We start from the raw sequence: 26,082 nt of genomic DNA, 5'->3' as shown, positions 1-26,082 counted from the left end.
GATCAGTAAACTTTAAGTAATTTCTTTGAGATGGAAATAGTTTCTGCTTTATAATTTGAAGCTTTATAATTTTTATCCCTAAGTACTTCTGCCTTTTTCCAACAGAAGGTGGTCTTCTGCCCTGTGAAAGAGGCACTGGAGGTGGACTGGAGCACTGAGAAAGCTAAGGCTGCCCTGAAGCGCACGACCTCTGATTACTTTCTCTTGCAAGGTGAGTCCTGAAGGCAGAGCATCCTTCTACTGGGCTTTTGGTTTTAATTTCTGCAGATATGGCTCAGTGTACACATGGTTTTGTGACATTTGCCAAGTCACATTTTCTCCTTACCCAAGCAGTATAATGATTCAAAAAGGGTCCAGGAGGAGTGGGGGTTTAACTCAGTGGTAGGGTGTTTGCCTAGAACATAAGAGGCTTTGGGTTCCATTCCTAGCACTGAAAAAATAAACAAGAGGGGGCTGAGGCCATAGCTCAACATAGAACACTTACCTAACATATGTGCGGTCCTAGGTTTAATCCCCAGCATCTCAAAAAGGAAAAAAAAAAAAGAGAAAGATCTATAAAAAATATGTAAAACTTACTTAGTAACTAGCAAGAAGATCAAATTAGAGTATAAGTTTATTCCTATCTGTGAGTAAAACTTTTCCAGTAACTAAATAAAAGTGACAGCAAGACAGGAGATGGTAGGGTAGGGATAATTTGGAGGGTGAAATATATCCATTTGTATAGACAAATGTGAGTTAAGCAGGAATGAGTCTCGGGCATGTCAGAAGAGCAGCCTTCAGAAAGTGCTTTCTGAAGGCTGTGGAACCTGGTGCGGAGGAAGTGTCAGCTGGTGCCATTTGGGGGAAGCTAATCCCTTAGTCCCTGGCACATTGAAAACCTTCAGGAAATAGCCACTAGTTTGTAAAGGTTATGACATAAGCATCTTTTACTGCTGTTCATGAAAGGAGTCCCTGGTAGTGAGTTAGCATAATCTGGTGAGCCTCAACAGGGACCATTTTGTTAATGTCATGAGACATTTTTGGATGTTACAATTGGGTAGGCAGATATTATCGGCATCTAGTGGTTAGAAAAAGTCCTGGGGTACTGCTAAATATCTACAGTGGATAGGACAGCACTTGACATAGAGCTGTTCAGCTTAAATGTTGGTATTGCTGAGGTAAGAACCCCTGATTCAACTCTTTGCAATTTCCAGAGTGTTTTCTCATACATCTCCATATCAGGGCACCCTTCAAAATATACAGGATAGAAATGATTCCAGATTTGGCTTCTTGGGATGAAGAAACAGAGATGGAGAGGTTAAGTATTTTGCCCAAGAGAATACAGGTTGTAAATAACAAAGGAAATTGGACCAAAACAACCCATATCTTAGAAGTCTGATTAAATACTGTGTGATATACAAAGTAATGAGAGTATTTAAGTGCCATTCTCAGCGCTGTACACATACTAGCTCCTTGAATCTTTGTAGCATCCATATGACACAGCTGATATACCCTGTTTTAAAAGGCAACAGGCTGAGGAGGAACCAAATGTTGTGGCTATCCCTGCTTTGGGAGAAGCCAGTGTTCAATTAAGGAGACAAAAGAAATACCCTGGAATAGTAGGAGACAAGTTAAGGTATCCTGTCCGTCCTGATGTTCCAAGGGCCTAGAGAGGTAGACAGGGTTGATGAGGAAGTAGGATTAGGACCCATACTGCAGGCAGTGTTGTGTGGTTGTTTAGAACAGGAACTTTGGAGGGGCTGGGGTTGTGGCTTAGTGGTGGAGCATTTGCCTAGCACATGTGGGGCTCTGGGTTCAATCCTCAGCATCACATAAAAAATAAAATAATTGTGTCCACTACAACTAAAGGATAAATATTTAAAAAATAATAAGGGGCTGGGGATGTGGCTCGAGCGGTAGCACGCTCGCCTGGCATGCATGCGGCCCGGGTTCGATCCTCAGCACCACATACAAACGAAGATGTTGTGTCCGCCAAATACTAAAAAAAAAATAAAATATTAAAAATTAAAAAAAAATAAAAAATAATAAGAAGAAGAACAGGAGTTTTGGAATTAAAATAGACTCAGCTCTGTCATTTTAAAAATTATTTATTGTTATTTACAATGCTGGGGAGAACCCAGGGCTTCACACATTATATGAGCAGTCTGCCTCTGACCCCTACACTCCTCCTGACCCTGCCTGTTTTTTTTTGTTTTTGTTTTTTTGTTTTTTTTGGTACTGGGGATTTAACCCAGAGTTGTTTTACCACTAAGCTACGACTCCTTTTTTTGTTTTGTTTTTAGAAAGGGTCTCACTGAGTTGCTTAGGATCTTGCTTAGGATGGTGGCAAATGGAAAATATAACCCATATGTTTATTTCTCTCTTCCAGATGGTCCTAGTTATCAGTCTTTGTTATTTCAAGTTCCAAGGTGATAATCGTGATTAAAACTATATTATTTGAGGGGGTTGGGGCTGTAGCTCACAGGTAGAACTCCTGCCTTGCACATGTGAAGCACTGGGTTCGATCCTCAGCACCACATAAAAATAGATAGATATTTTAAAAATGGTTTTTTAATTTGTAGGTGAACATGATACCTTTTTATTTTATTTTTATGGTGATGAGGATCAAACCCAGCGCCTCACACATGCGAGACAAGTGCTCTACCACTGAGCCCCAGCCCCTAAATAAAGATATTTAAAAAAAAACCCAAAAAACTATTTGTTAATAGAAAATGTTTTTGTTGTGGTAAGACATAAAATTTGCCATTTTTAACTTTTCAAGTCAGGAAAAGTCATAGAATATGTGTGTGTGTGTGTGTGTTTTGCTGCTACTGAGCTGCATCCTAAATCCCTTTATCAACTTTTTATTTTGAGACGGGGTCTTGATATATGATCCAGACTGGCCTCAAACTTGCAGTACTTTGCCTCAGCTTCACTGGGATTATAGGTGCACTTCGCGCTGTGCCCAGCTGTGTTCTTCTCATTATTCCCTCCGTCCCTCACCTGGGACAGGCATAGCTAAAGGAGTCCTTCTCATTGGCCTACACCTCTAAACCATCCCACCACTTTGCCCAGGGCCTTAGAGCACTGTAAATAGTGCTGTGTGCAGTCCCTTTCTGACTTGTCAAGTACAGTGAACCCACACTGACAAGCCTAGAAGGGAACTGACTCTCCTGGTCATATAGGTTAGTGGTTCCTTGGTTTTTAAAAATTCATCTCCTGACTCTCTTTTTTTTTTTTTTTTTAGTTTTAGTTTTTTTAGGTGGACACAATATCTTTATTTTATTTTTATGTGGTGCTGAGGATCGAACCCAGTGCCTCACGCATGTCAGGCGAGCGTGCTACTACTTGAGCCACATCTCCAACCCCTATCTCCTGACTCTTCTAGGTGCTGGTTCTTTAATGCCACATACACCTTTTTTGCATACCCAACATCACCTTTCCTGGGCTTCTCTCTCAGCAGCAGATGACAGGTCCTAACCTCTCTGTTTTCACATGCATTTTTTTTTTTTTTTAGAGAGAGAATTTTTAATATTTATTTTTTAGTTTTCGGTGGACACAAAATATTTATTTTTATGTGGTGCTGAGGATCGAACCCGGGCCGCACGCATGCCAGGTGAGCGCACTACCACTTGAGCCACATCCCCAGCCCCACATGCATATTTTTCGTGATTGTTGTTTTCCCCTCCTGATCTTTCTATGCCTTGCAGTCTTTGCCCGATGCTGCACCTGAAACTGCAGAGCATGTCCCAAATGCAGTGAGCTCTGGGGCCAGGTTTCCTTCAGTCTGGGCATACTTGGTTAATTCCTTAGGCCACCAGTTGGACCATAAAGTTCTAGAAGTAGAGGGAAATGATTCTCATGATCTCTTTCCTGGGTAGTACTGCCAGCAGACTAGAAGTCTCAGTTTGTAGGTATTAAACTGACTGAGAATATCAACCTTATTTTTATATTCACATAAATACACTTTTGATTTTCTGCTTGGCTGTTTATATAATAGATTCTCGTGTAACATGACCTCATTAGAACATAGCAGCTTTCACATGTGAAGTTAACTTCTGCCAGATACACTTGCTGTTAACTGCCTTTGTGACCTTGGGAATCCCGAACAAATCAATTTGCCTGATTTTGGATATTGTTTTCTCAACTCCAAAATGATAGCACTAAATTAACTGATCAGTTTCTATGGTGTCTCCCTCCTAAGTAATCAATCTAATAATTTGTAAGTTTTTTTGTATGCCTCATTTTCTGCTTTCTGTTTTTTTCTTTTTATTTATTTTTTTAATACCAGGGATTGATCCCAGGGGTAACCACTGAACCAATTAATTATTTTTCATTTTGATAACCTGCTTAGGGCCTCGGTCTCCTGAGTTAAACAGAAGATCTTTCAGTCAGTCCTAGAATCCCATTATAGTTAGAATCGTATTTTTGCCTGTCCTGTTTTGATCACCAACTATGGTCCAAGTGGAGTGGGAGACAGTCCTATGTCATGGGAAAAGCACAGACTTTAGAGACCAACAGACCTGTTCTGAGTTCTCTGCTGCACCCTTAGTGGGGATAACCTTTGGTGTGTAAACTTCAGATCCTGGCTTCTGACCTGATAAGGGAGATGAGGAGTAATCTCCTTTCCCTTAGTTCCAAGAAAGGTAAGGAGATGGTGGTATGAAAGGTGTCCACATCAGGGACACAGATTTTATACCACCTGAGTGTTCATCTCTGGTGTTCAGCATATTTTATAATCACATACTGAGTGATAACTTTAAAATCAGGGTGAACACATCAGAAATTGATTAATTAAAATGGGGCCGTAGTTTTGCTTATTATAAAGTCAAACCTTGGTAACATTCCCACATCAAGATATGGGTAGTCTTAGGGAATGTCTGGTACAGTGGTCAACTTTGCAGGCAGTGCTATTTTCATGTTTTTGGTACCTACAAATATTTACTGTGTATTGAACACTACTTGCTGCATTACTTGGAACTGAGGTACTGAGGTTGACAACTTATTATTATTATTATTATTATTATTATTATTATTATTATTATTATTATTATTTTTAGCATGGGGGATACTGGGGGTTGAACCCAGGGATGCTTATCCAGTGGCTACAGCCCCAGCCTGTTTTGAGTCAGGGTCTTGCTAAGTTGATTAGTGCCTTTAATCTGCTGGGGTTGGCATTGAACTTGGAATCCTCCTCTATCTCAGCCTCCCAAGCTGCTGGATTACAGGCCTGTGCCATCACACCCTGCTGAGGTTAACATATTCTTGAGACAACTTTTTTTTTAAGAGAGAGAGAGAGAATTTTTAATATTTATTTTTTAGTTTTCGGTGGACACAAAATCTTTATTTTATTTTTATGTGGTGCTGAGGATCGAACCCAGCGCTGCGCGCATTCCAGGCAAGCGCACTACTGCTTGAGCCACATCCCCAGCCCTTGAGACAACTTTTGAAGTGTAGTTGTTTTTTTCATTTTCCTATAAGGTGACCAAAGTTGAGCTTGTTTTTGACTGCTCGGAGTCATATACTTGGTTTATAGACAAATCCAGAATTTAGAAACATGGAGTCTGTTTTACCTGTGGACTGTGCTCCTGACCTCTATACTATAAATCTCTAAATTCAGGATTTTGTTAAATGTCATATCAGGATCTGCATGTTAGGGAAGCTGGATCACCACTATACTACAGAAAACTCTGGTTCAGAGATTCTCTGAATGCTGAGCTGGGGCTGTACCTCAGCAGCAGAGTGCTTGCCTAGCATGTGTGAGGCACTGGGTTTGATCCTCAGCACCACATTAAAAATGAACAAATAAAATATATTGTGTCCATCTAGAACTACCAAAAAAAATTGGGGAAAAAAAAGAGATTCTCTGAAAGCTGTGGTTTATTGGCAGAGTGCATGCTCAGCATTCCTTGGGTTTAATCCCCAACACCCCCAACCAAAAAAAATTATATGAATTATGACCTAGTTAATTGTTTTGTTTCCCCATAAAACATGTAAGTTTTTATTTTGAGACAGGGTCTTGCTGAGTTGCCAATGAGGGCCTCAAAGTTAATGATCCTCCAGCCTCAGCCTCTTGACTCAGAGATTACAGTTATGTGCCACCATGCCCAGCAGGAAGTTCTCTTTTTTTCTTTTTTCTCTTTAAGGTTGAATCCAGGGCCTTGCATATGCTAGGCAAGCACTCTGCCACTGAGCTACATCCCCAGCACCCCCCCAGTCCTCACCAGCTCCTATCCCTTTTTGTTGTTTGAGTCAGGATCTTAACTAAATTTGCTGGGGCTGGCTTGATCTTGTGATCCTCCTGCATTTGCTTCCCAAGTGCATGCATGGGCCACTGCACCTAGCTAAACAATATTTTAAATACATACTTGAAGAGAGATTGTTATAATTGTGTGTATGCAGTTAACTGTATGACTTTCATTAGTAAGTTGTTTTTTCTTAAACTTGATGGCATAAATAATACTGGAAAAATCTTGGAGTGTATCTTAGAGTGACCTTGTTTAAATTGTTGGCTGTACCCGCATCTGTGATCATGTAGGTTGTTTTCAGTTTTCCCAGGCCTTGGATTCCTCAGGATCCTTTATAGGAATGAATAGATGTGACTTTGATGCCTTAGTGATAAATTAAAAATAACCTGATGATTTCTAGTGAGTACAATATGCTTGTTTATGATGCACATTTGAAAATAAAGAACCTGACTTTGTTTCACCATTGCCAGTTGGTGCTCCATAAATGAATATTTTTGTTTAAGCGGCTCATTATTGCTTATGGCACTTACTGCACCTTAGAGGGAAAGCTGCTCACCTACTGGTATCCCCACAGGTTCTTCTTGCTGCCCTGCTTCTTACTACTCACCAGTCTTTTTAAATCTAGTCTTCCTGGCCCTGGCCTTTACTTACATGTGAACGTTTCTTGCTGCCCCATTCACAATTAAGCCTCTGGTGAAGCAGCTGCTCTGTTGACCCCCCCCACACACACACACCTCCCTTTGTATGTTAGTGTTGACGCATTTGGATATTGTGTGTTTTTCCAGTTTACTTCATAAGATAGTGGCTAGACTGAATGCTTCCTGCTGCATTTTTCCACTATCTTGAGAGTCAGCCTCACCATCTGTGAGCAAAAAGTCTCATCTTTTTATTATTCTTCCATGGCATGTTGCAAAACATTAAGCATGAGCTGGTTTCCTGTGGCAAAAAGTTGACTTTGATTTGTTCTTTTTGAGGTTACTATGAGTTTATCATAACAGAAGTGCTAAAAATATCGGGTCTAGTATGGAAACAGCGTTCACTGACCAGTGTGAACAATAATGTTAATGGAGGTGGAGCCCAGAGCAGGAAGAAATGGACTCATTCCAAGATGAGAGGTACTTATCAGAGAATCCTGGGCAATCTTAATTTTCTCAGACTGTTCTGATGAGTTGTGGAAAAATACTTAAGGCCGATTTTGGGCCACAGAACTGCAGCTGAAAATAACCTTAGACCAAACATTTGTGAACATCTCCTATTTGCCAGATCTCGTGGCTGGGAATCATCATCAGAGGAAGACTAAGTCTCCTCACCAATGGAAAAGACAAATAAATAATGCTGTACCTTGTGAAGAGAACTATACCAGAGGGCTATGGAAAAAGCTATGGTAAGGCTGGGGGTGTGGCTCAGTGGTAGAGTGCTTGCCTGGCGTACATGAAGCCCCTGGGTTTAATCCCCCCAGTGCCGAAAAAGGAAAAAGCTATTGTTTTCTTTTTTTCAGTATGTCTGAATTACTCCGTAATAGTCAAAAGCAAACTGTTATGGGAGCTCAGAGAACTGAGAGTCTGGCCATCCCTGGGGAGTGGTAGTCTTGAGCAGGTACAGGCTAGGTGGTAAAGGTGAGACTGTTGCAGGCAAAGGAACAGCATATGCAGTGGACCCCAGGACAAAGACCCCACTAGAGAGACCCTTGAAGCTTACTTGGGAACTGGCCAGTGACTTCTCATTTGTCAGGATATCAGAATTAACCAGAAGACATTTGAAAAATACAGATTGCTTGATTCCATCTAGCTTAGCTTTACTGAATCAAAATTTCTTAAGGTGACTTAACATCTCTGTTTTTATAAAGCTTCCAGGTTTCTGAAGGATTGTCAAATTACGGGGGGAAGCCATAACTATAGCAGGGGGAATTTATATCCTGGGACAAACCCTTGAAACTTTGGTTTACTTGTTGGTGTTTGTATGAAGTATTGAGATTTTTTTGTTTGTTTTTGTTTTGATGCTGGGGATCGAACCTAGGGCTTTGCACATATTAGGCAAGCACTCCACCAGTGATCTACATCCCTAGTCCTAAAGTGCTGTACTTTAAAGACATTACTGTGAAGCAGGAAGAAAAGGAAGTAGTAACCCAAGCAGCTCTTAAATGCAGTGTTTTGACTGGATCCCTCAGACTAAAGAAATCAGCCAGTTACTACTGAACCGTAGCTTGTGTTTCACAGTGGTATGAGTTAGCAGTTTTAAAACCACTAAATATGTATCTAGGGTTGAGCAAATAGGTAAACATAATGTGGACAAAGCGTTGGTCCCCAGGTTAGATAGGGTGTTTTTGTAAATATGGAAGAAGGGAAAGGCAAGAAGGAATGCTGTGATATTGAATTGGAACTAGAGTTGCTAGGATGAACTCATGTTTTTTTTAATATGTAGATATAGAAACAGATGTATGTGGTACACATAAATAAATTTCCTAGATCTATTTGTTCAGGGGGCACAGATGCAGACATCCCCAAGGCAATCCATTGGTGGAACCAGGCTCTTTGGACAGATGACTGCTTTTTTTTTTTTTTTCCAGGGGTACTTTACCACTGAGCTACATACCCAGCCCTTTTTGCTTTTTATTTTGAGTCAGGGCCTTGCTAAATTGCTGAGGCTAGCCTCCAATATGAGATCATCCTGCCTTGGCTTCTCAAGTCTCTAGGATTATGTCACCATGCCCAACAAAATGACTGCTATTTGATCTGGGGTAGGATAATAATAAGTGAACTTGGACTATCCTGGTGTGCCCCAAAATGTGGAATAGCTTTAAGAATGTTGAATGATGGGCTATAGTTGAACTCAGTGCTAGAGGGCTTGTCCAGCATGTTGTGTGAGGCCTAGGATCCATCCCCAGAAGGAGTAGAAAGAAAGAAAGAAGCGGCGGGGAGATACATTTAAAAAAAAAAAAAAAGGTGGTGCCCAATAAGGGTAGAACAGATGATTAGGATTAAAGCCAGGATCTTGTGCGTGTGAGGCAAGCACTCTACCAACTGAGCTATATCCCCAGCCCACAGTCAGGATTTTAAAAGTTTACATATTTGTGACCCATCACCAGCATTCTATATATTATTTTTATCAAGAATCATTTGGGCTGGGCATAGTAACACACACCTGTAATCCCAGAGGATCTGGAGGCCCAGACAGGAGGATCACAAGTTTAAAGCCAGCCTCAGCAACTTAGCAAGACCCTCCCTGTCTCAAAAAATAGAAAGGGCTGGAGATGTGTCTCAGGGGTTGAGTGCCCCTGAGTTAAATCCTTAGTATCCTAAGATAGATAGATAGATTGATTTAAAAAAAAAAAAAAAAAAAAAAGGACTGGGTTTGGGTTTGTGCTTCAGTCTTAGTGATAAAATGCCTATGGGTTAAATCCCTAGTACCACCACCACCAAAAAAAAAAAAATCATCAATGAAGCTGGATTTAGTAGTACATTTCTTTTCTTTCTTTCTTTCTTTTTTTTTTTTTTTGTAGTATTTATTTTTTAGTTGTACACAATACCTTTACTTTACTTTTATGTGGTGCCTCACACGTGCTAGGCATGCACTCTACCACTGAGCCACAACCCCAGCCCCAGTAGTACATTTCTTGTAATCGTAGCACTTGAGGTTTCGTTGCGGCAAGAGGATCACTTGAGCCTGGAAATGGAAGAGTCCCTCTCAAAGTTGAAAAAGGAGTCCTCGGTGAATTGCTAAAGCGAATGGGAGAAGGTTATTTTCTGTGAAGCGGGATAAGCTGTCTCCTCATGGGATGAAGAGAGATATGGAGGGCTTACTGGGGATGCTTCTCAGGAGTAGATTGCTTGCTTAGATTACGCGAGGCCGTGGGTTTCATTCCAAGAGACAGACAGGAGAGAACCCTCTGACAGATGGTACCTCAGTAGATGTGATCAAGGTTAACATCCCCAACACAGGATGGACAGACCTCCTGCCTCCTGAGATAAAGGACATAATATTGCTTTGGAATTCTTAACCTGGATACGTCAGACAGAGCCAAACCGAGCAATATTGAGCAATATTCTAGAAAATAAATGGTATACTTTTTGAAAGTGTCATGCAGGACTGAGGAATTATTTCGGATAAAAGGAGATTGGGGGCTGGGAATATAGCTCAGTTGGTAGAGTGCTTGCCTCGCATGCACAAGGCCCTGGGTTGAATCCCCAGCACCAAAAAAAAAGGAAAATTGGCATATGTAACCCTGGGTTGGATCCCTGAACAGGAAGATTTGTTCCCCCCTTTTGCTGTAAAGGACAATGTGGGACAACTGGTAAAATTTGAAAAGGTCTAGGGGCCGAGGTTGTGGCTCAGTGATGGAGCGCTTGCCTAGCATGTGTGAGGCACTGGGTTTAGTCCCCAGCAAATAAAATGAAGGTATTGTGTCCATCTACACCTAAAAAAAAAAAAAAAAAAAAAAAATTCAAAAGAAATGTTTTAAAAAGTTGAAAAGGTCTATACATCAAATAGTTATATATCAATATTATTTTTATGATTTTGATAATTGTTTTATAGTGGCAATGCCCATGGTTTTAGGAAATATTCACTAAAATATTTTGCGGCAAGTTACTTTAGATTATTCAAAAAAAAAAACAAGAGAAGAGTGATGGCAGATGTGGTGGAGTGTTGCTATGGGGCATGGGTGCAGTCACACTGGGCTTCTGAGTGCACTTTTTGCATCTTTAAGTCCAAATTAGGCTATGGGTATAGCTTAAAATCAGTGATGAAAATAGGTAAGGAGCCAGGTACGTGCCTATAATTCAAGCAACTCTGGCGGCTGAGGCAAGAGTTCAAGGCCAACCTCAGCAGCTAAGCATAGCCCTAAGCAATTCAGTGAAACCTTGTCTCAAAATACAAAAAGAAAAGGAAAAAAAAGTCAGGTATGAGGAAGTGTTAAAAATCATTATTGTGATCTATTTGCCATTTTGTCTTTTGGAGAGTGTTGAGTTCAAGATTGTGATAAGTACCCCCATTGACACAGAACCCTGAGACAGGAACTCACCCCAGGCTCCTGCCCCTCGTATTTAGATAATTTTCCCAAGATGGCTTCTTCAAGTGGCTTAGTTAGCCTCTATGTCAGCCTCCTAGCTAGTCTCTGGCTTTAAATCTCCTTTTAATCTGTATTATTTACTATTCATCAGATCAATCTGTCTAAAAAAAAGCAAAACTCTTCCTTGATTTCTTTTTGCCTTCAGGGTACAGTTCAGGCTTCCTGGACTGGTGTCCCAGAACTACAGCACACTGACCTCCTTTTCTCCTTTTTACTTCCTTATGCTTTCCACATTTCCTACACTTGTGTCATAACTGTACTGGTTTCCTGTTCCGCATAACCCTATGCTTTGGGCCCCTGTGTTTCTAAATACATTTCTATTTTGCCTGTATCTGTAGCTCCTCACTGCTCAGGTCCAGTGCTGCTTTCACGAATGGAACTCCTCATGTCTACATTAGGTTTCCTTCCTCTATAATCTTATACTACTCTCTGTACCACAGACCTGGCCATGGTTCCTTAACCTCTTGTCTGTCCTGCACAGACCTGATTCAGAGCAGGAGTTTGGCAAATGGGTTGATTGATGGCTCTGGCCACCTGTCTCAAGTATGGGGTAGCTGGCTGGTTTTTTAACCTGTGACTTCATTTATTTATTTTAAGGATGTGTGAACCATCTAAATGGTATAATTTGCATAAATAGACCTTGTCCTTATTCCTACTGTGCCATAAGACAGAAAAGGCTCTAAACCTGAGACATGGCTGCAGGACATGCTTATCCCATCGAAGAGATTGGGAAACATTACCACTGTCCTAGCTGTCCATACCTAGGGACTCACGAATAACAAGAAACTTCTCTCTCTTGATAGGACGGTCAGACCTAAGACCCTCCATGGGGGAATTAGTATGTCTTCTAGCCAGACAATGGCATTCATAACTGCTTGAACTTTTTTTTTTTTTTTTAGGTGCTGGGAATTGAACCCAGGGCCTAGTGCATGTGAGGCAAGCACTCTATCAACTGTGCTATATCCCCAGCCATAACTGCTTTCTTATAATGTCAGAAACCTCTCGGTTACCTCAGCTCAAAATCATGGTTCTCCGTATTTGGAAAGAAGAAATTCAGATCCTAGCTGACTGACTTCCGGTTCTCTCACTCCCATTAATCACATATATGACAGACTTAGTTATAGTTTTATTTTCTGCTTTTCTTGACTTGTAAAAAATAAGGCATCTCCTTAGTAAAATAAGTGTGTGTGTGTGTGTGTGTGTGTGTGTGTGTGTTTGTTTTAACTGGGGAGTTGAACCCAGGGACCTTTTGCCACTGAGCCACATCTTCATCCCTTTTATTTTTTGAGACAGGGTCATGCTAAGTTGCTGAGGCTAGCCTTGATCTTAGGATCCTCCTACCTCAGCCTCCTGATTAGCTGGGATTACTGGCATGCTCTACTGCGCCTGGCAAAATATTTGGATACCTCAGGGGAAACTACCATTTCTTGTGTATGCTTCTGCAGCTTCCTGGTTTTTACACCTCATTATTGCATGAATTCTTTTGCATCATTCATTATTAATGGGCACTTATAGGATTTATTTTCTCTCTTCTTCCTTTTTAACTTACAACGTTTTAGAAATAGAAAACTTTGTTTCTATTATTCTTCATTTCTCAGTTCCCTCTCAATTATACCATCAACGGCTCTGGTTTTTGTTTCTTTATTTTTGTAGTTCTAGGGATTGAACACAAGGACCCGCTACCACTGAGGTGCATCTCCAGCCCTTCCTATTTTGAGAGCCATCTTATTAAGTTTCTCATGCTGGCCTTGAACTTGCAATCCTCCTGCTCTAGCCTCCCGAGTAGCTGAGATTATAGGTGTGTGCCATCCTGCCTGGCTGCTCTCTGATTTTTAAATAACTTTGTCTCTTGATTCTGCCAGCTTGATTTGAGAATCAGTGCTCTGCAGAAGAAATTTCTTATTTTAGAACTTGTGAGGGCTCAGTGCCTTTGTAACAACTAAAAAAATATTGAAGGAGGGAGAAAAGAATTGTAAGGGCTTGGGTTGTAGTTCAGTAGTAGAGGTGCTTGTCTAGCATGTGTGAAGTCCTGGGTTGATCCCCAGCACTGCAAAATAAATAAACTTGTAAACTTCACCAGCCAGGCAATAGACAGCCATTGCTTTTTGGGCATAATGTTCCCTAGTGGGTTTTTGGTGTCAACCAATGACAGGAACTGCTGAGGACAAGACAGCCACAGGGAAATAGTTTCCAGTGCTAGAGCAGAGGCTTATTGCTTTGCTGTTGTCATGACCACAATATTGAAAAATAATTTGTGGGGAGAACAAAAAAAGAAAGCAGTGTATGTTGTGTGTGTGTGTGTGTGTTTGTGTGTGTACACACACCACTACGTTATCAGTGGTAGACAGTGCAGAGACCACAGTCATTCAGGAAGGAAGAAGGCACTGCTATGAACAGAGAAGAGAGGTGAGGGTAAGGGCAGAGGTGAGCCATAAACACACTTTGATATTTTACAGATGTCAGCAAGTGCAACATGGTAAGAGGACGGACTAGGCAGTATCCTAAGAATTGATGGCAGCCAGGGATATATACAGTGTGTTAATTACTGGTTATGTAATTTAAGTGCAGCTTTAAGTACATCTATATAAGATCAGATTGTGGGCTGGGGTTGTGGCTCAGCGAGAGTGCTCGCCTTGCACGCACGAAGCCCTGAGTTCAATCCTCAGCACCACATAAAAATAAATAAGTGAAATAAAGGTATTGTGTCCAACTATAACTAAAATATATATATATATATATATATATTTTTTTTTTTTTAAAGAAAAAGATCAGATTGTGTCCTATTTTCAAGTGAAGAAATTGAGACTTGAAGAAGCTAAGTCATTTGTCCAGGGTCACATTGCCCAGGAAGCAGTAGAATCAAAACTTGAGCCAAAGTGATCATCCCCAGAGCTTATGTTTAAACATGACCCAACAAAGTGCTCAGTGTGACTTTAATTATAAGTGTTACTAATACTACGTTATGACCATTATTTCATCTGAACTTCACAGGGACCCTGGGACATTTTCTTATTCTACTTGTGCAAAAGGTAAACTGAGACCCCTGGAGATCAGAGTAAAATAATAGGGCACATTGTCAGCAACCTGCCTTGTTTTGTTATTGCCTTCTTTGCAGGCCCCGACCCCCAGCATCTGCTTATGTTTGAGCTGCTCATAGGCCCTAGGGCCCAGCTGCAAGTCTTGTTGAAAGCCTCACATCTTTTCTGTGACTGTCAGACAACAGTCACGGGGATGTCCTGTGCCATCTTCCCTCCGCAAGAGCAGTTGGCAGAGAGCAGCAGATGCCCAGAGTCAAGGTCATGTGCCACTCAAGTGCTGGACTGGAGAAAAGACCCTCTTTCCCTGATGCTTGTGACCAGGCAGGGTGGGTCTGAATGTAGAGGGCTCTGTCAGAACAGCTTTGTGACTAGAGGGTGCGGTTAGAAAAGCTTAGATAAAGGCCATGCAAAAGGGGGTCCATGGTATTTTATACTTGCTTCTACATAATTTGCTTCTATATTTTTGAGGTCTTCTAAATTGTGGTCTTTTTAAATTGCTTTTAGTATACGCATTAAAGGTGAGAGTCGAGCAGTGTGGTGTGGTGCACATCTGTAATCCCAGTTGCTTGGGAGGCTGAGGCAAGAGTATAGCAAGTCAGCCTCAGCAGCTTGATGAGACCCTGTCTAAAAAGTGAAACTCAGAAATCCTTTGATATTTTTAAGGGGAAGAATAAAATACTTGGCTATACTAGAGCCTGAATTTGGGGTTTGTTATTTTTTTAATTGGTGTACTCGGAGGTGAGAAAGCCAACTCATTTTTATTTTTTCCTTTTGTTTTCCTTTGTGTGTGTGTGGGTGCTGTGAATTGAATCCAGGGCCAATTTTTTTGGCGGGGATTGAGGGGGGACTGAGGATTGAACTCGGGGCCATTCAACCACTGAGCTACATCCCCAGCCCTATTTTGTATTTTATTTAGAGCCCTATTTTGTATTTTATTTGAAGATAATGTCTGAGTTGCTTAGCGCCTCGCTGTTGCTGAAGCTGGTTTTGAGCTCGTGATCCTCCAGTCTTAGCCTCCTTAGCTGCTGGGATTACAGACATGCACCACTGTGCCCAGTGCAGGGCCAGTCTTAACACTGAGCTACATCTCCAGCTCCTCTCCCACTTTGAGACACAGTCTCTCTAGGTTTCTGAGGCTGGCCTTGAACTTGTGATCCTCCTGTCTCAGCCTACTGAGTCTCTAGGATTCAGGCATGTGCCAGTATTCTTGGCTGTGTAGTAACTTGAGAGTTCATTGTGCCATGAGCCTCTCCTACACTTCATTTTCACGTCTTCAAAATGAGGTAATAGTTGTACCTACTTCGTTCTTTCATATTTTACATAGTAGAGCTTATTCTGAATATAGGGCGTGTGTGTGATGTAATCTAACCTAAGTGTTGGGGGAAAAGGTGACTAAAACTTATTAACTATAATTTTAGTAGCTGAATAATAATATATTCTGTTAGGATATTCTATATTATTATCCTACTATTGAACATGAGATTATTTCTACATTTTCTGTGATAAATAGCATGGCTGTGAACATTTGTGTATAATTCAATCACTTGTCAAGTTCCATGACCTTTTGCAAAAATCCTTAATACTGTGTTTCCACATGGTTCCTTCTTATTCCCCTCAACTCTGTGTGATGGTGCAGTTACCTCTGCCTGAGTGATCTCAGTCTTTAATTATGTTCGACAGAAAATGGCATCTTGTTTTGATGTCATTTCTGAGAATACTCCCCTTTTTCCGCATAAACAACTTTCATCTGGGTACCACAACATTTTTTCAGAAATTTGAGAATGAGATGGAACTAAGAGAATCAATCAGTGTATTTCCCTGTCTTCCTCTGGTAAGTGGTGATGTCATCAACTAAGTTCACTGGGCAGGTAAAAGGGTAGGATGTTACCTTTCTGTAACTGATACAAATGCCTAAGATAGTCAGCTTATAACTAGAAAAGGCTTAGTTTGATTCTCAGTTTTGGATATTCCAATCCATGATAGGTTGACCTCAGTGTTTCTGGGCCTGTTATAAGGCCACACATAGTGGGGGGGTGGGGGTACATGATGCAGCAGAACCATTTCCCACCTCATGGCCAGGAACCAAAAGAGATCGAATGGGAGGAATTGGTTATGTCATCCCCTTCAAGGGTATGCCCTCAGTGACTTGTTGACCTCTCAGTAGAGCCAACCTGTGGACCAACCCTTTATTACATGAGCCCTGTAGGGACACTTACCTAAAACCGTAGCAGGTGGGAGGGCTTACTGCTCAAAAAGGGGCATTATACAGTAAGTCTTGGGGGAGGCCAGGGAGGTAGATTTCCTGGGAAAAGAGATCAAGGTACTGAGTGGCCCTGGTGCTCAGGATGTGTTTGTGCTGTGATGTGCACATGTACTTTAACGTTTCTGGGTTGAATTTCTTTCTTGTTTTCCTCTTGTGGGTAGATATGTATGTCTTTTTTCTTGCTGCTTCCATGACTAACACATTAATACTTGATAAGAAACAGAACCATTCTGATATCTTAAGCAGTCGAATTAGTAAAGGAGCAGCCTGCTGTGGATTTGTGAAGATCTTCTTGTGTCACTTTACTATGCACCCTCTTTCCTGCTTTTCCTTCATCACCAAATGTTGAGGCTTCTTGTACAGCAGATACTTTTTAAGAGCCTCCTCCAAGGAAGGCCTATAGTAGGGGTACATGACAGCCAGCCATCTGGACCTATGGTGCCTCACCCTCGGGTGCATGGGGCAGCAAGAGTTGAGTGTCCTGTCCAGAGCTCACAGCTGAATCATTGGTAACACAGTCAGATGAGTGATTTCGTCAGGTGGTGCTTGACTGACCTCAAACTTTATGAACCTCCTGCGTCACCTTCTCGCATTATTTGGATTACAGGTGTGCTCCACTGAGCCTGAGTTAGAGTGGAACACATTTCCAGATTGGTTCTAAAAATAATGAGTCCCGACGAATTGAACTAACTGGGCAGAGGGAAAGATCCAAGCAAGGATTTTTTGTAGCCAGAAAAGCACTAGGCATCTGTCAGGTAAATGAGGTTGTAGTGGAGGTTCTGCCTTGTCCCCACCTAAACTGAGCCATTTTGAAGGGCAGCAGTTGTGTTTGGGGCTACTTCATGACACTGTTACTTCATTTTCCCCCCTGTTAAAAAGTTTGGTTATTTTGCACTTAGTTTTTTATTACATTGAATATAATATAATTGTTTTTTGTGGTGCTTTGTGGCACCTAGGGGTTGATGCATGCTACACACGAGTTTTACCACTTGGGCTGCAGCCCCAGTCCCTATAATCACATATTTGAATCTTTTTTTTTTTTTTTTAAAGAGAGAGAGAGAGAGAGAGAGAGAGAGAGAGAGAACTATTTATTATTTATTTTTTGGCAGACACAACATCTTCGTTTGTTATGTGGTGCTGAGGATCGAACCCGGGCCGCACGCATGCCAGGCGAGCGCGCTACCGCTTGAGCCACATCCCCAGCCCCACATATTTGAATCTTTTAGAAAGAAACGGTTATTATTAATATTGCCATCCAAAATAGCACTAATCTGGTGTTCTGCATTTGGATCAGATATCAATGTGAGTGTTCAAACAGTTTTGCAAAGGTGGCGATATATTCATGTACATACAGTCCATATGTGAAAAGGTGCTTGTTTTCTAATTTTCAACATTTGTCTTCTCCACTACATGGGCAAGTCCTGAACTTAAGCAGAGACATACTCATCATCTCCAGCAATGATGTTACCCCCCACCCCCGGACTTCCAACAGCCTGAGTTAATTAAAAGGTTCAGATGAAGTTAATCAAGTTTGGAACTCTAATTTTGTGCGGTGTTTGGATACGATTTGATGAGTCATCTTTTGGCACAGCCGCTTTCCATCCCTGACAGTGTTTGATCTTAACAGAATGGGTTTATAATGTGTAAACTGGTGGGGAAGTGCTTTCAGAAATACAGAGTCAACAGTGATGTGTATGTGTCTGTGTCTGTCTGTTAGGGAGCTGCAGAAAGCAAAACGAAGGAGAATTTAATAAGCAAGAACTTACCAGGGGCTGGGGTCAGTCCTGGGACTGCTACACTTCTAGAACATGGGTTTCTTCCTGCCCCCTCCACCCCTGTTAACTGGAGGGCCGGCATTAGAAAAAGAGTGAAAAAGACGGCTTCTGTTTGCTTTACTGCAAGTAAGTGACCTGACCGACTGGACCCTTTCCCAGTGGCCCTTGAGAGCACTAAAGATGTGGTTAGTGAGGTATGTGGTTGGTACCAGCCTGCTGGCCCTCATCCACACAAACTGTATCAGGAACAGGCCAGGGGCCTAAAGAACCAGCATGGCCAGCTGCTGCCTCCCTTCACCCTTTCTCTTAGTGCCATCTTTGAGATAAAGCTGGTTTTATTCTCTGAAGATTGACGGGCAAGATTTTATGTCACTGTCACCTCCACTGTACACCCACTGAACTAATAGTCTCAATGAATGCACCCATTGTGAGAGTTCAGGTCAATCTGGAAAATGCATCTCACGAACATGTGCTCAAATGAGGGTTCTGAAGTGGAGGACAAAGAGCTAGACCACTGGGCTGGGGATGTGGCTCAAGCGGTAGCGCGCTCGCCTGGCATGCGTGCGGCCCGGGTTCGACCCTCAGCACCACATACAAACAAAGACATTGTGTCCGCCGAAAACTAAAAAAAAAAAAAAAAAAGAGCTAGACCACTGAAACCCTTGGTGCTATGTTCCCTAATGGAAGAAGGCAGGTCCACATTTACATTTCTGCTTTACTACTTCTTAGTAATTATAGTAAGCAGTCTCTTGATGTCTCTGAACTTGAATTTCCTTATTTATAAGGTTGGTGATGATACTTACTGATCTCATGGATTATGACTGAGTGTTCATATTTGAAATGTGTTCAGTGTAATGTATGGTACAAAACAAGTATTGTAACAGTCTGGGCTTTTATTTTTATTTTGAGAATATCTTTCTAAGTTGCTTAAGCCCTTGTTAAGTTGCTACGGCTGGCCTCAAGCTTGTAGTCCTCTTGCCTCAGCCTCCTGGGTTCCTGGAATTACAGACATGCACTACCACACCTGGTTCCTGGAGCTATACTTTCTAACTAAAAGTTAAAAAATTGTGGTGAAGGCTGAAAAAAATTACATTTCTTGGTCCCTTATGACAGTGCTTTTGTCCCAGTGACCCAGAAATGAGAGAATCTGTATGGGAGGCCACCAGCCTGGGGCTTCTATTGCTATAATTCCAGACACCTGAAAGCAAGCATCCTCACTTGGTTTCCACTAAGCCACTTTGCCTAGGATTGTGTGGTACAATCAGACTGGGGTGGTCTTTGCCTCTATCATCTGTTGGGGCAGCACTAATAGCAGTGCTGTATCTTGTAGCCCTGTCTTAGGAGTCATTGACAGAAATAGTAGCTGGCATTCTCAGACTCAACTGGAGTATTCTGGTTTGGCTGGACTAGCAGATTTCTGGAGGTCTTTGTATAATGGGACAATGCTAGAAAAGTCTTGCTGCAAATTGAGTAACTGCCACCACTGCAGTCTTTTCTCAGACCCCCAATGCTTATTTCAATGTATTTGTATACTGCAGATTGGGATATAACCAACTCATCTGCAGAGTCAGAAGGTAGACTTGGATAATGGTGGAACAGTATTGGCCAGGATCCATATTGGATTTGAGTTGACTGCCAAGTATTTAGGAAGTAGTAAGGGTTCTGGAAGTTGTATCCTTGTAGAAGAGAACAAGAAGTATAAAGTACGCCCAGGTCTTGCACCTAGAAACTCACCCCCAAGCTGGGCATGGAGGTGCACTCCTATAATCCCAGCGGGTCAGGAGGCTGAGACAGGAGGATCCCGAATTCAAAGGCAGCCTCAGCAAAATCAAGGCACTCAGCAACTCAGTGAGACCCTGTCCATAAATAAAACACAAAATTGGGCTGGGAATGTGGCTCAGTGGTCAAGGGCCCCTGAGTTCAATCCCCAGTGCCAAAAAAGAAAAAAGAAACTCACTCCCATGCTTACACATCCCGTCTGAAATAGCCTTGTGATTATAGGAGAAAGTGTTACTTGGGGGTAAGGTTCACAGCCAGCTGACCTTCTGTCTTGGGATTACACAAAAAGCAAGAATGTCTCTGCATTTGGCATGCAGGGGACACAGGACAACGTGCAGTGGTAGCAGATGCCTGCATTGAGATCATCAGTATCCTGCTCCTGTCTGTGTCTTTTTGCTTAGACTGAAAGTTCTTGCCTTGTTGGTGTCTCCATACACAGTAGCTCTTATTCAACACCATCATTGGAAACTTTCAACTTATTTACAACCTTTAAACATCCATTTCTAGAGGTTGACATAGTTTTTGTATTAAGGGAGGTTCTGTTTGTAGAGACTTGTCTGTCCGATGAGTCAGTCTGAGTATTTGGCCTTTCTGGCTGAAGGCAGCAGTTTGAACTAATGCCTAGAATACGTGCCTCCCTCCTGATCTCTCCTCTGGTCATAATAGGACCTTTGCCCTCTGCAGGAAGCTTCTGCATACATGGAGCTCACTTGTTGCATCCTCAGGGAAGCCTCAACTTGATACTGCCCTACAGATGGTGTCAGACCCCCTTATATTTTTGCACCCTATTATTCTATTGTGTAAGTGGAAAAAAAAAATACTAAATGTAACATTTGTAGACCAGTATGGCTGTTAACCAGGATACTTTCTCCAAAGTTGACAGCACAGCTGAAGTTTTCAAAAATTCAAATTATGTATAATTATAATATATTCAAAATATAGTATAATTACACATAAATATGTTTTTATTAATATTTTATATTCCGTATGTGGATGTATTTGTAATATGTTAATGTAAAAGACCAATAACAGCAGTATGTTATGCATCAATAGCAGTAACAACTTTTCCAAGTTCTTTAGTCATCTGAACAAAATTGTAGAGACATCCAGCACACTTCATTAAAAAAAGGGACCTGGGCATAGTGGCACACACCTGTAATCCCAGTGACATGGGAAGCTGAGACAGGAGGATCACAAGTTCAAGGTCAGCCTTAGCAATTTAATGATGCCTTAAGCAACCTATCAAGATCCTGTCTCAAAATAAAAAGCAAGGGGCTGGGGATGTGGTCAGAGGTAAAGCACCCCTGGATTTAATCCCCAGCATCCCCCCCAAAACACACCAAAAGTGCAGTTACTAGTCACTACAGTGTATCATAAAGCAGGTACAAGAGACCAACGAGGATTGCTTGGGCTTTGAATACATAATGAGCAATAAGACCAACTAATTTCTACTTCCTCTGTTGTTTTTCTGGGTACCCCTCTTCCAGGTATCTCAAAATACCTCCCTGTTGTCCATCTCTGCAGCCATCTGCTGAGGTGGAGCTATGGGTATTTTTTTAATGTGTTGGGGGTGATGGTGGAGCAGGGATGGGGAGGGGCAGACTGGGGGCTGCCAAGGAGAGAATGCTCAGCCCCTTCCCATCAGCTCACGTGGTCCACATTTTAATTAACACACTGCTTCCTATAGAAAAAATACTTGTTTTGATAGTTGAAATCCGTGAATGTTCCTTATGAGAAGACTGTGTGTATAAACGCTTGTTTTCCCCTTTGTCAGTGCTTCTGAAATTCCGCACGGATAAAGGAAGAGATCCTAGTTCTGACACCTACGGGGAAGATTCTGAGTTGCTGCTCCAGATACGAAACGATGTGCTTGACTCATTGGGTGTTAATCCTGATTTGCTTCCCGACGACTTCGTCAGGTTTGTCTCAGTGTTTGTCAAGTTTGGCTCAGATGGAGAAACACCTGGTTTCCGTGTTTGCCTTAGTTTGGGGAGATTCTTTATAGAGACCTCCAAAGCCCTGAAGAAAGCTCCCTATGTCACATTCTGCTGACTCCTATAGGCCTCTGCCTTTCCACCGGTGTAATAGTAGATAAAAAGTAAAAGAGGCACATGTTCTGTTTTTATCTTTTTCTTTATTTTTTTTATCTTAATGATCTTGGGGGTTGAACTCAGTGCTTATGCATGCTAGGCAAATGCTCTCCTACTGCACCGCATTCCTGGCCCTGCGGGTTCTGTTTTTGACGGTATGTAAAGATCTATTTATATGATTTGAAATTCAAGGCAGCTTTAGTAACAGTATTATACCTCTTGATTTTCACTATACATTTATCTCTTGGGAGACATTTTCATATCAGTGCATAATTTACTCCCTTTTTTCCAATATAGTGTTAGTGAACCAATCACTTGCTTGATGGAATTTTGTTCAGGGTTTTGTTCTCACATGATGCTTCAGTGTGGGACCTTGTACAGCTGCAGGATGAGTGAGTGGGAAGGGGAACTTATGGGTCCAAAGTTGCAGGTCATTGTTTGGTAGACAATTGCCACTTTGACCACCATTCTAGCCTGTCAATTTGTGTATCCACCACCCAAGATGTCCATGTTCTCAGCACCCTAATCTTTGGCACTGAGGCGTTTTCACCTTAGGTCCCCCAGTCTTTTGCTCACGTACAGTCAGGCTTGGGATTTGGTTAGAGAAGGTCACGTGGTGGCTAAATCATGAACTCCTTAAAAGCAATTCTGGGATCATACCATTCTAGTTCCCTTTCTTTGTCTCTGGGAGCTTCAGCAGCTTTGCTGCACCCCTGGATTGTAGCACTGGTAATGATAGCTGTCATCCATTACAATTTATCTAGCAGCTGCCACACTCCAGGCATTAGTAGTTGCTTTTATACACTGTCTCTCAGTCTTCTCAACAATGCTTTCTGTAGGTATGGAAATCAACCTCACAGAAGTTAAGTGACTAGTTCAAATTTCTGTACCTATTACCAGTAGCATCTGATATTGAAAACTATATGCTTTACCTATTGTGTTACTGCATTGAATTATCTCATCAGTCTCTTAAAATTGTATGTTATTATTTCCTCTTTATTTAAATGATGAAATTGTCTGAAAAAGATAGTCTTTTCACAAGGTTAACAGTAAAGTCAGTTAGTGTGTCCTCCTTTCTAAACTACCTATAGAGTTCTGAAAAAAAAGGCCATTGTATAAAACTGGACAGCAGTCTACATAAGGTGCTTCTGCAGCGTTGGCACCATGAAGTCAGGGCTGATGGCACTGCAGGCTTGGATGGGGTCTCTGTCTCTCACTAATTCAGCCAGGCACTCATGTCTTAGTGGAGGAAAAAATGCTGTATAAGAAGCACAGAGAGGGGCTGGGGCTGGGGCTCAGCAGTAGAGCACACGCCTAGCATGTGCAAGGGCCCTGGGTTTAATCCTCAACACTACATAAAAATAAATAAGTAAAATAAAGGTATTGTGTCCATCTACAACTAAAAACAAAATATTTTTTAAAAAGAAGAAGAAAAAAAAAGCACAGAGAGAAGTCTACTCTGTTCTTCACAGAAGGAGGGAACTGAGTCAGACAGGCTTCACTTCAAACAGATGCACCCAGGAAGTCAGCGGCAGGCTAAAGCCAGCCCAGCACACCTGGTGTCTCGTGCTGGGCTGTGAGGTGTACACAGCTGAGGGACTACTTTGGGTGTCTAGAGTGGTGAGCTGTCTGACTCTGTGGTGCCAGCCAGCATAGTTCTTCAAAGGCCCTGCTTTCCAGAAAAGACTAGCCACAGCCTAGGGAGCTGCTGGCTGGGAATTTCTGCCCCAGTGTTGTCTTTCCTTGCCTATCTTCTTCGTGGAAGTTGCTTCCCCCCGTCTAGGTTTCTATGAGAATGGTGGTACACACTTGTAATCCCAGCAAATCGAGAGGCTGAGGCAGAAGGACCACAAATTCAGGGCCAGTCTTGGCAACTTATCAAGTCCCTGTCTGGAAAGTATTGGGGATATAGCTCAGAGGTAAAGCCCCAGTGTTCAATTCATGCTACCAAAAACAAAAACAAAAAAAAAGCTAAATCTAGGTGTCACATGTTGAGAGCTCCCACTCTATTGCTTTCTAAGTAAGAGGTTTTTGGTGGCCTTTTGAAGCCTGTCTCTGGGCACGAGGTGAAATGACCTGAGATGTGATGGGGGTGCTGGCAAGGAAATGAGCTGCTGCTTCACAGCTGAGCCACCCTCACAAATTGCCCGGCGCTGCTTCCGTGCAGGGAGGACTGTGCACAAGTCTCTGTTTCCTTCATCTGTGAGTTGCTGGCAGTCTCCTTCATGTTACGTTATTTATTCTCTTTTCAGAGAGCTTTATTGCTTTTCTGATTATGAAAGTAACAGATGCCCGTTTCTAGAAAGTATAACATGGAAGAAAAGGACCATTTATAAATCTAGCCACTGTTAAGATTTCAGGGTCTAGGCTCACAGATTTTCTTTGTTTATTCATATATATTCTCTCTCTCACACACTTTTTTTTTTTTTTTTTTTTTTTTGGTACTGGGGATTGAAATCAGGGGCCCTCAACCACTGAGCCACATCCCCAGCCCTATCTTGTATTTTATTTAGAGATAGGGTCTCACTGAATTGCTTAGTGCCTCGCCATTGCTGAGGCTGGCTTTGAACTTGCAATCTTCCTGTCTTAGCCTCCTGAGCTGCTGGGATTACAGGTGTGCACCACCATGCCTGGCTATATTTTCTCTTTTTTAATATCAAAATGGATCATTACTATCTGTGCTCCTTGATAGCCTTTCCCAGCATATCACAGAGCTGTTTATGTTAACAAACACAGAAGCCTGTCACTTGTATTTCATAAAGTTTCAGTGTTCTAGATATATGATCATTAACTTAATCAATATTTTGTTGGTAGTTATTTAATTGCTTCTAATTCTTCTTTGGGCATGGTAGTACATGCCTGTAATTCCAGATACTCAGGAAAATGAGACAGAAAGGGTATAAGGGCAAAGTTTGTCTTGACAACTTAGTGAGACCCTGTATCAAAATAAATTAACATCATGGGATGTAGCTCAGTGCTGAAGCACAGCTTTAATCCCTGGTACCATATAACATGTTTGTAGTGTATGTTGAAAAAAATTTTTTATTGTGATAAGATATATATAAACCATTACACTTTTTTTTTTTTTTTTTTTTTTATATTGCTGGGGATTGAGCCCAGGGCCTCAAGCGTGCTAAGCACATGCTCTTCCTCTGAGCCACATGTATCCCCAGCCCTGTTTTAACCATTTCTCAGTGTACAGTTTACTGACATTAAGGACATTCACTATTAACTCCTTATTCTTCCCTCCTCCCCACCATTATTTTGACTATTCTAAATATTTCATATAAGTGAAATCAAAAAATATTTGTGAACTTACTGATTTGTTTAGTATTTTATTTGGTTGGTTTTGGGGTGTTTTGGTGCTAAGGATGGAATCTAAGGCCCCACACATGCTAAGCATATACTCTACCACTGAGCTATACTCCCACTTACTGGTTTTAAGATTATTGGGCTGGGGTTGTAGCTCAATTGTAGAGCACTTACCTGGCATATGTGAGGCACTGGGTTCAATTCTCAGCACTGCATGTGAATAAATAAAATTAAGGTCCATTGATAACTTAATTATTATTATTATTATTATTATTATTTTTAATTATGTTAGTAGGCCTGGAACTATAGATCAGTGGTAGATGCTTTCCTAGCATGCAAAAAGCCCCGGGTTCAGTCCCTGACACCATAAACAATAAGCCAAACCTCCCCCTCCACAAAATTACATAAATAATTTGCCAGTTCATTATAGGAAAATCAGATTTTATAGCATAATCATAAAGATGAAAATTGAAGTCACTCATAATTCCATTACCTAAAGAAAAGCATTGACCATTTGATGCCATTATATC

At 41.6% G+C, this 26,082-nt stretch overlaps 1 protein-coding gene across 6 annotated transcripts in view; it reads left to right on the top strand.

Moving 5' to 3' along the window:
- Positions 1 to 26,082, top strand: part of Sae1 (SUMO1 activating enzyme subunit 1) — a 70,552-nt gene that overhangs the window by 29,050 nt on the left and 15,420 nt on the right. For 4 of the 6 annotated variants that reach the window (XR_006854173.2, XM_046455505.2, XM_046455504.2 and 1 more), the window contains exons 6-8: positions 106 to 211; positions 7,202 to 7,342; positions 21,925 to 22,069. Coding sequence is in view for 5 of the 6 variants with exons in the window: in XM_046455505.2 (XP_046311461.1) it covers positions 106 to 211; positions 7,202 to 7,342; positions 21,925 to 22,069 (392 nt within the window). In the remaining variant the exon portion in view is untranslated. Of the gene's footprint in view, positions 1 to 105; positions 212 to 7,201; positions 7,343 to 7,490; positions 7,631 to 21,924; positions 22,070 to 26,082 lie in introns of those variants that run through there. The other 2 variants (XM_046455508.2, XM_046455507.2) reach the window with 2 other exon arrangements.

This window comes from Marmota monax, unplaced genomic scaffold, assembly GCF_021218885.2.
Source record: "Marmota monax isolate L192 unplaced genomic scaffold, Marmota_monax_Labrador192_F-V1.1 WCK01_AAM20220418_F8-fsc00149, whole genome shotgun sequence".
Lineage (NCBI taxonomy): Eukaryota > Metazoa > Chordata > Mammalia > Rodentia > Sciuridae > Marmota > Marmota monax.
This window is presented reverse-complemented; position numbering and strand designations above follow the sequence as displayed.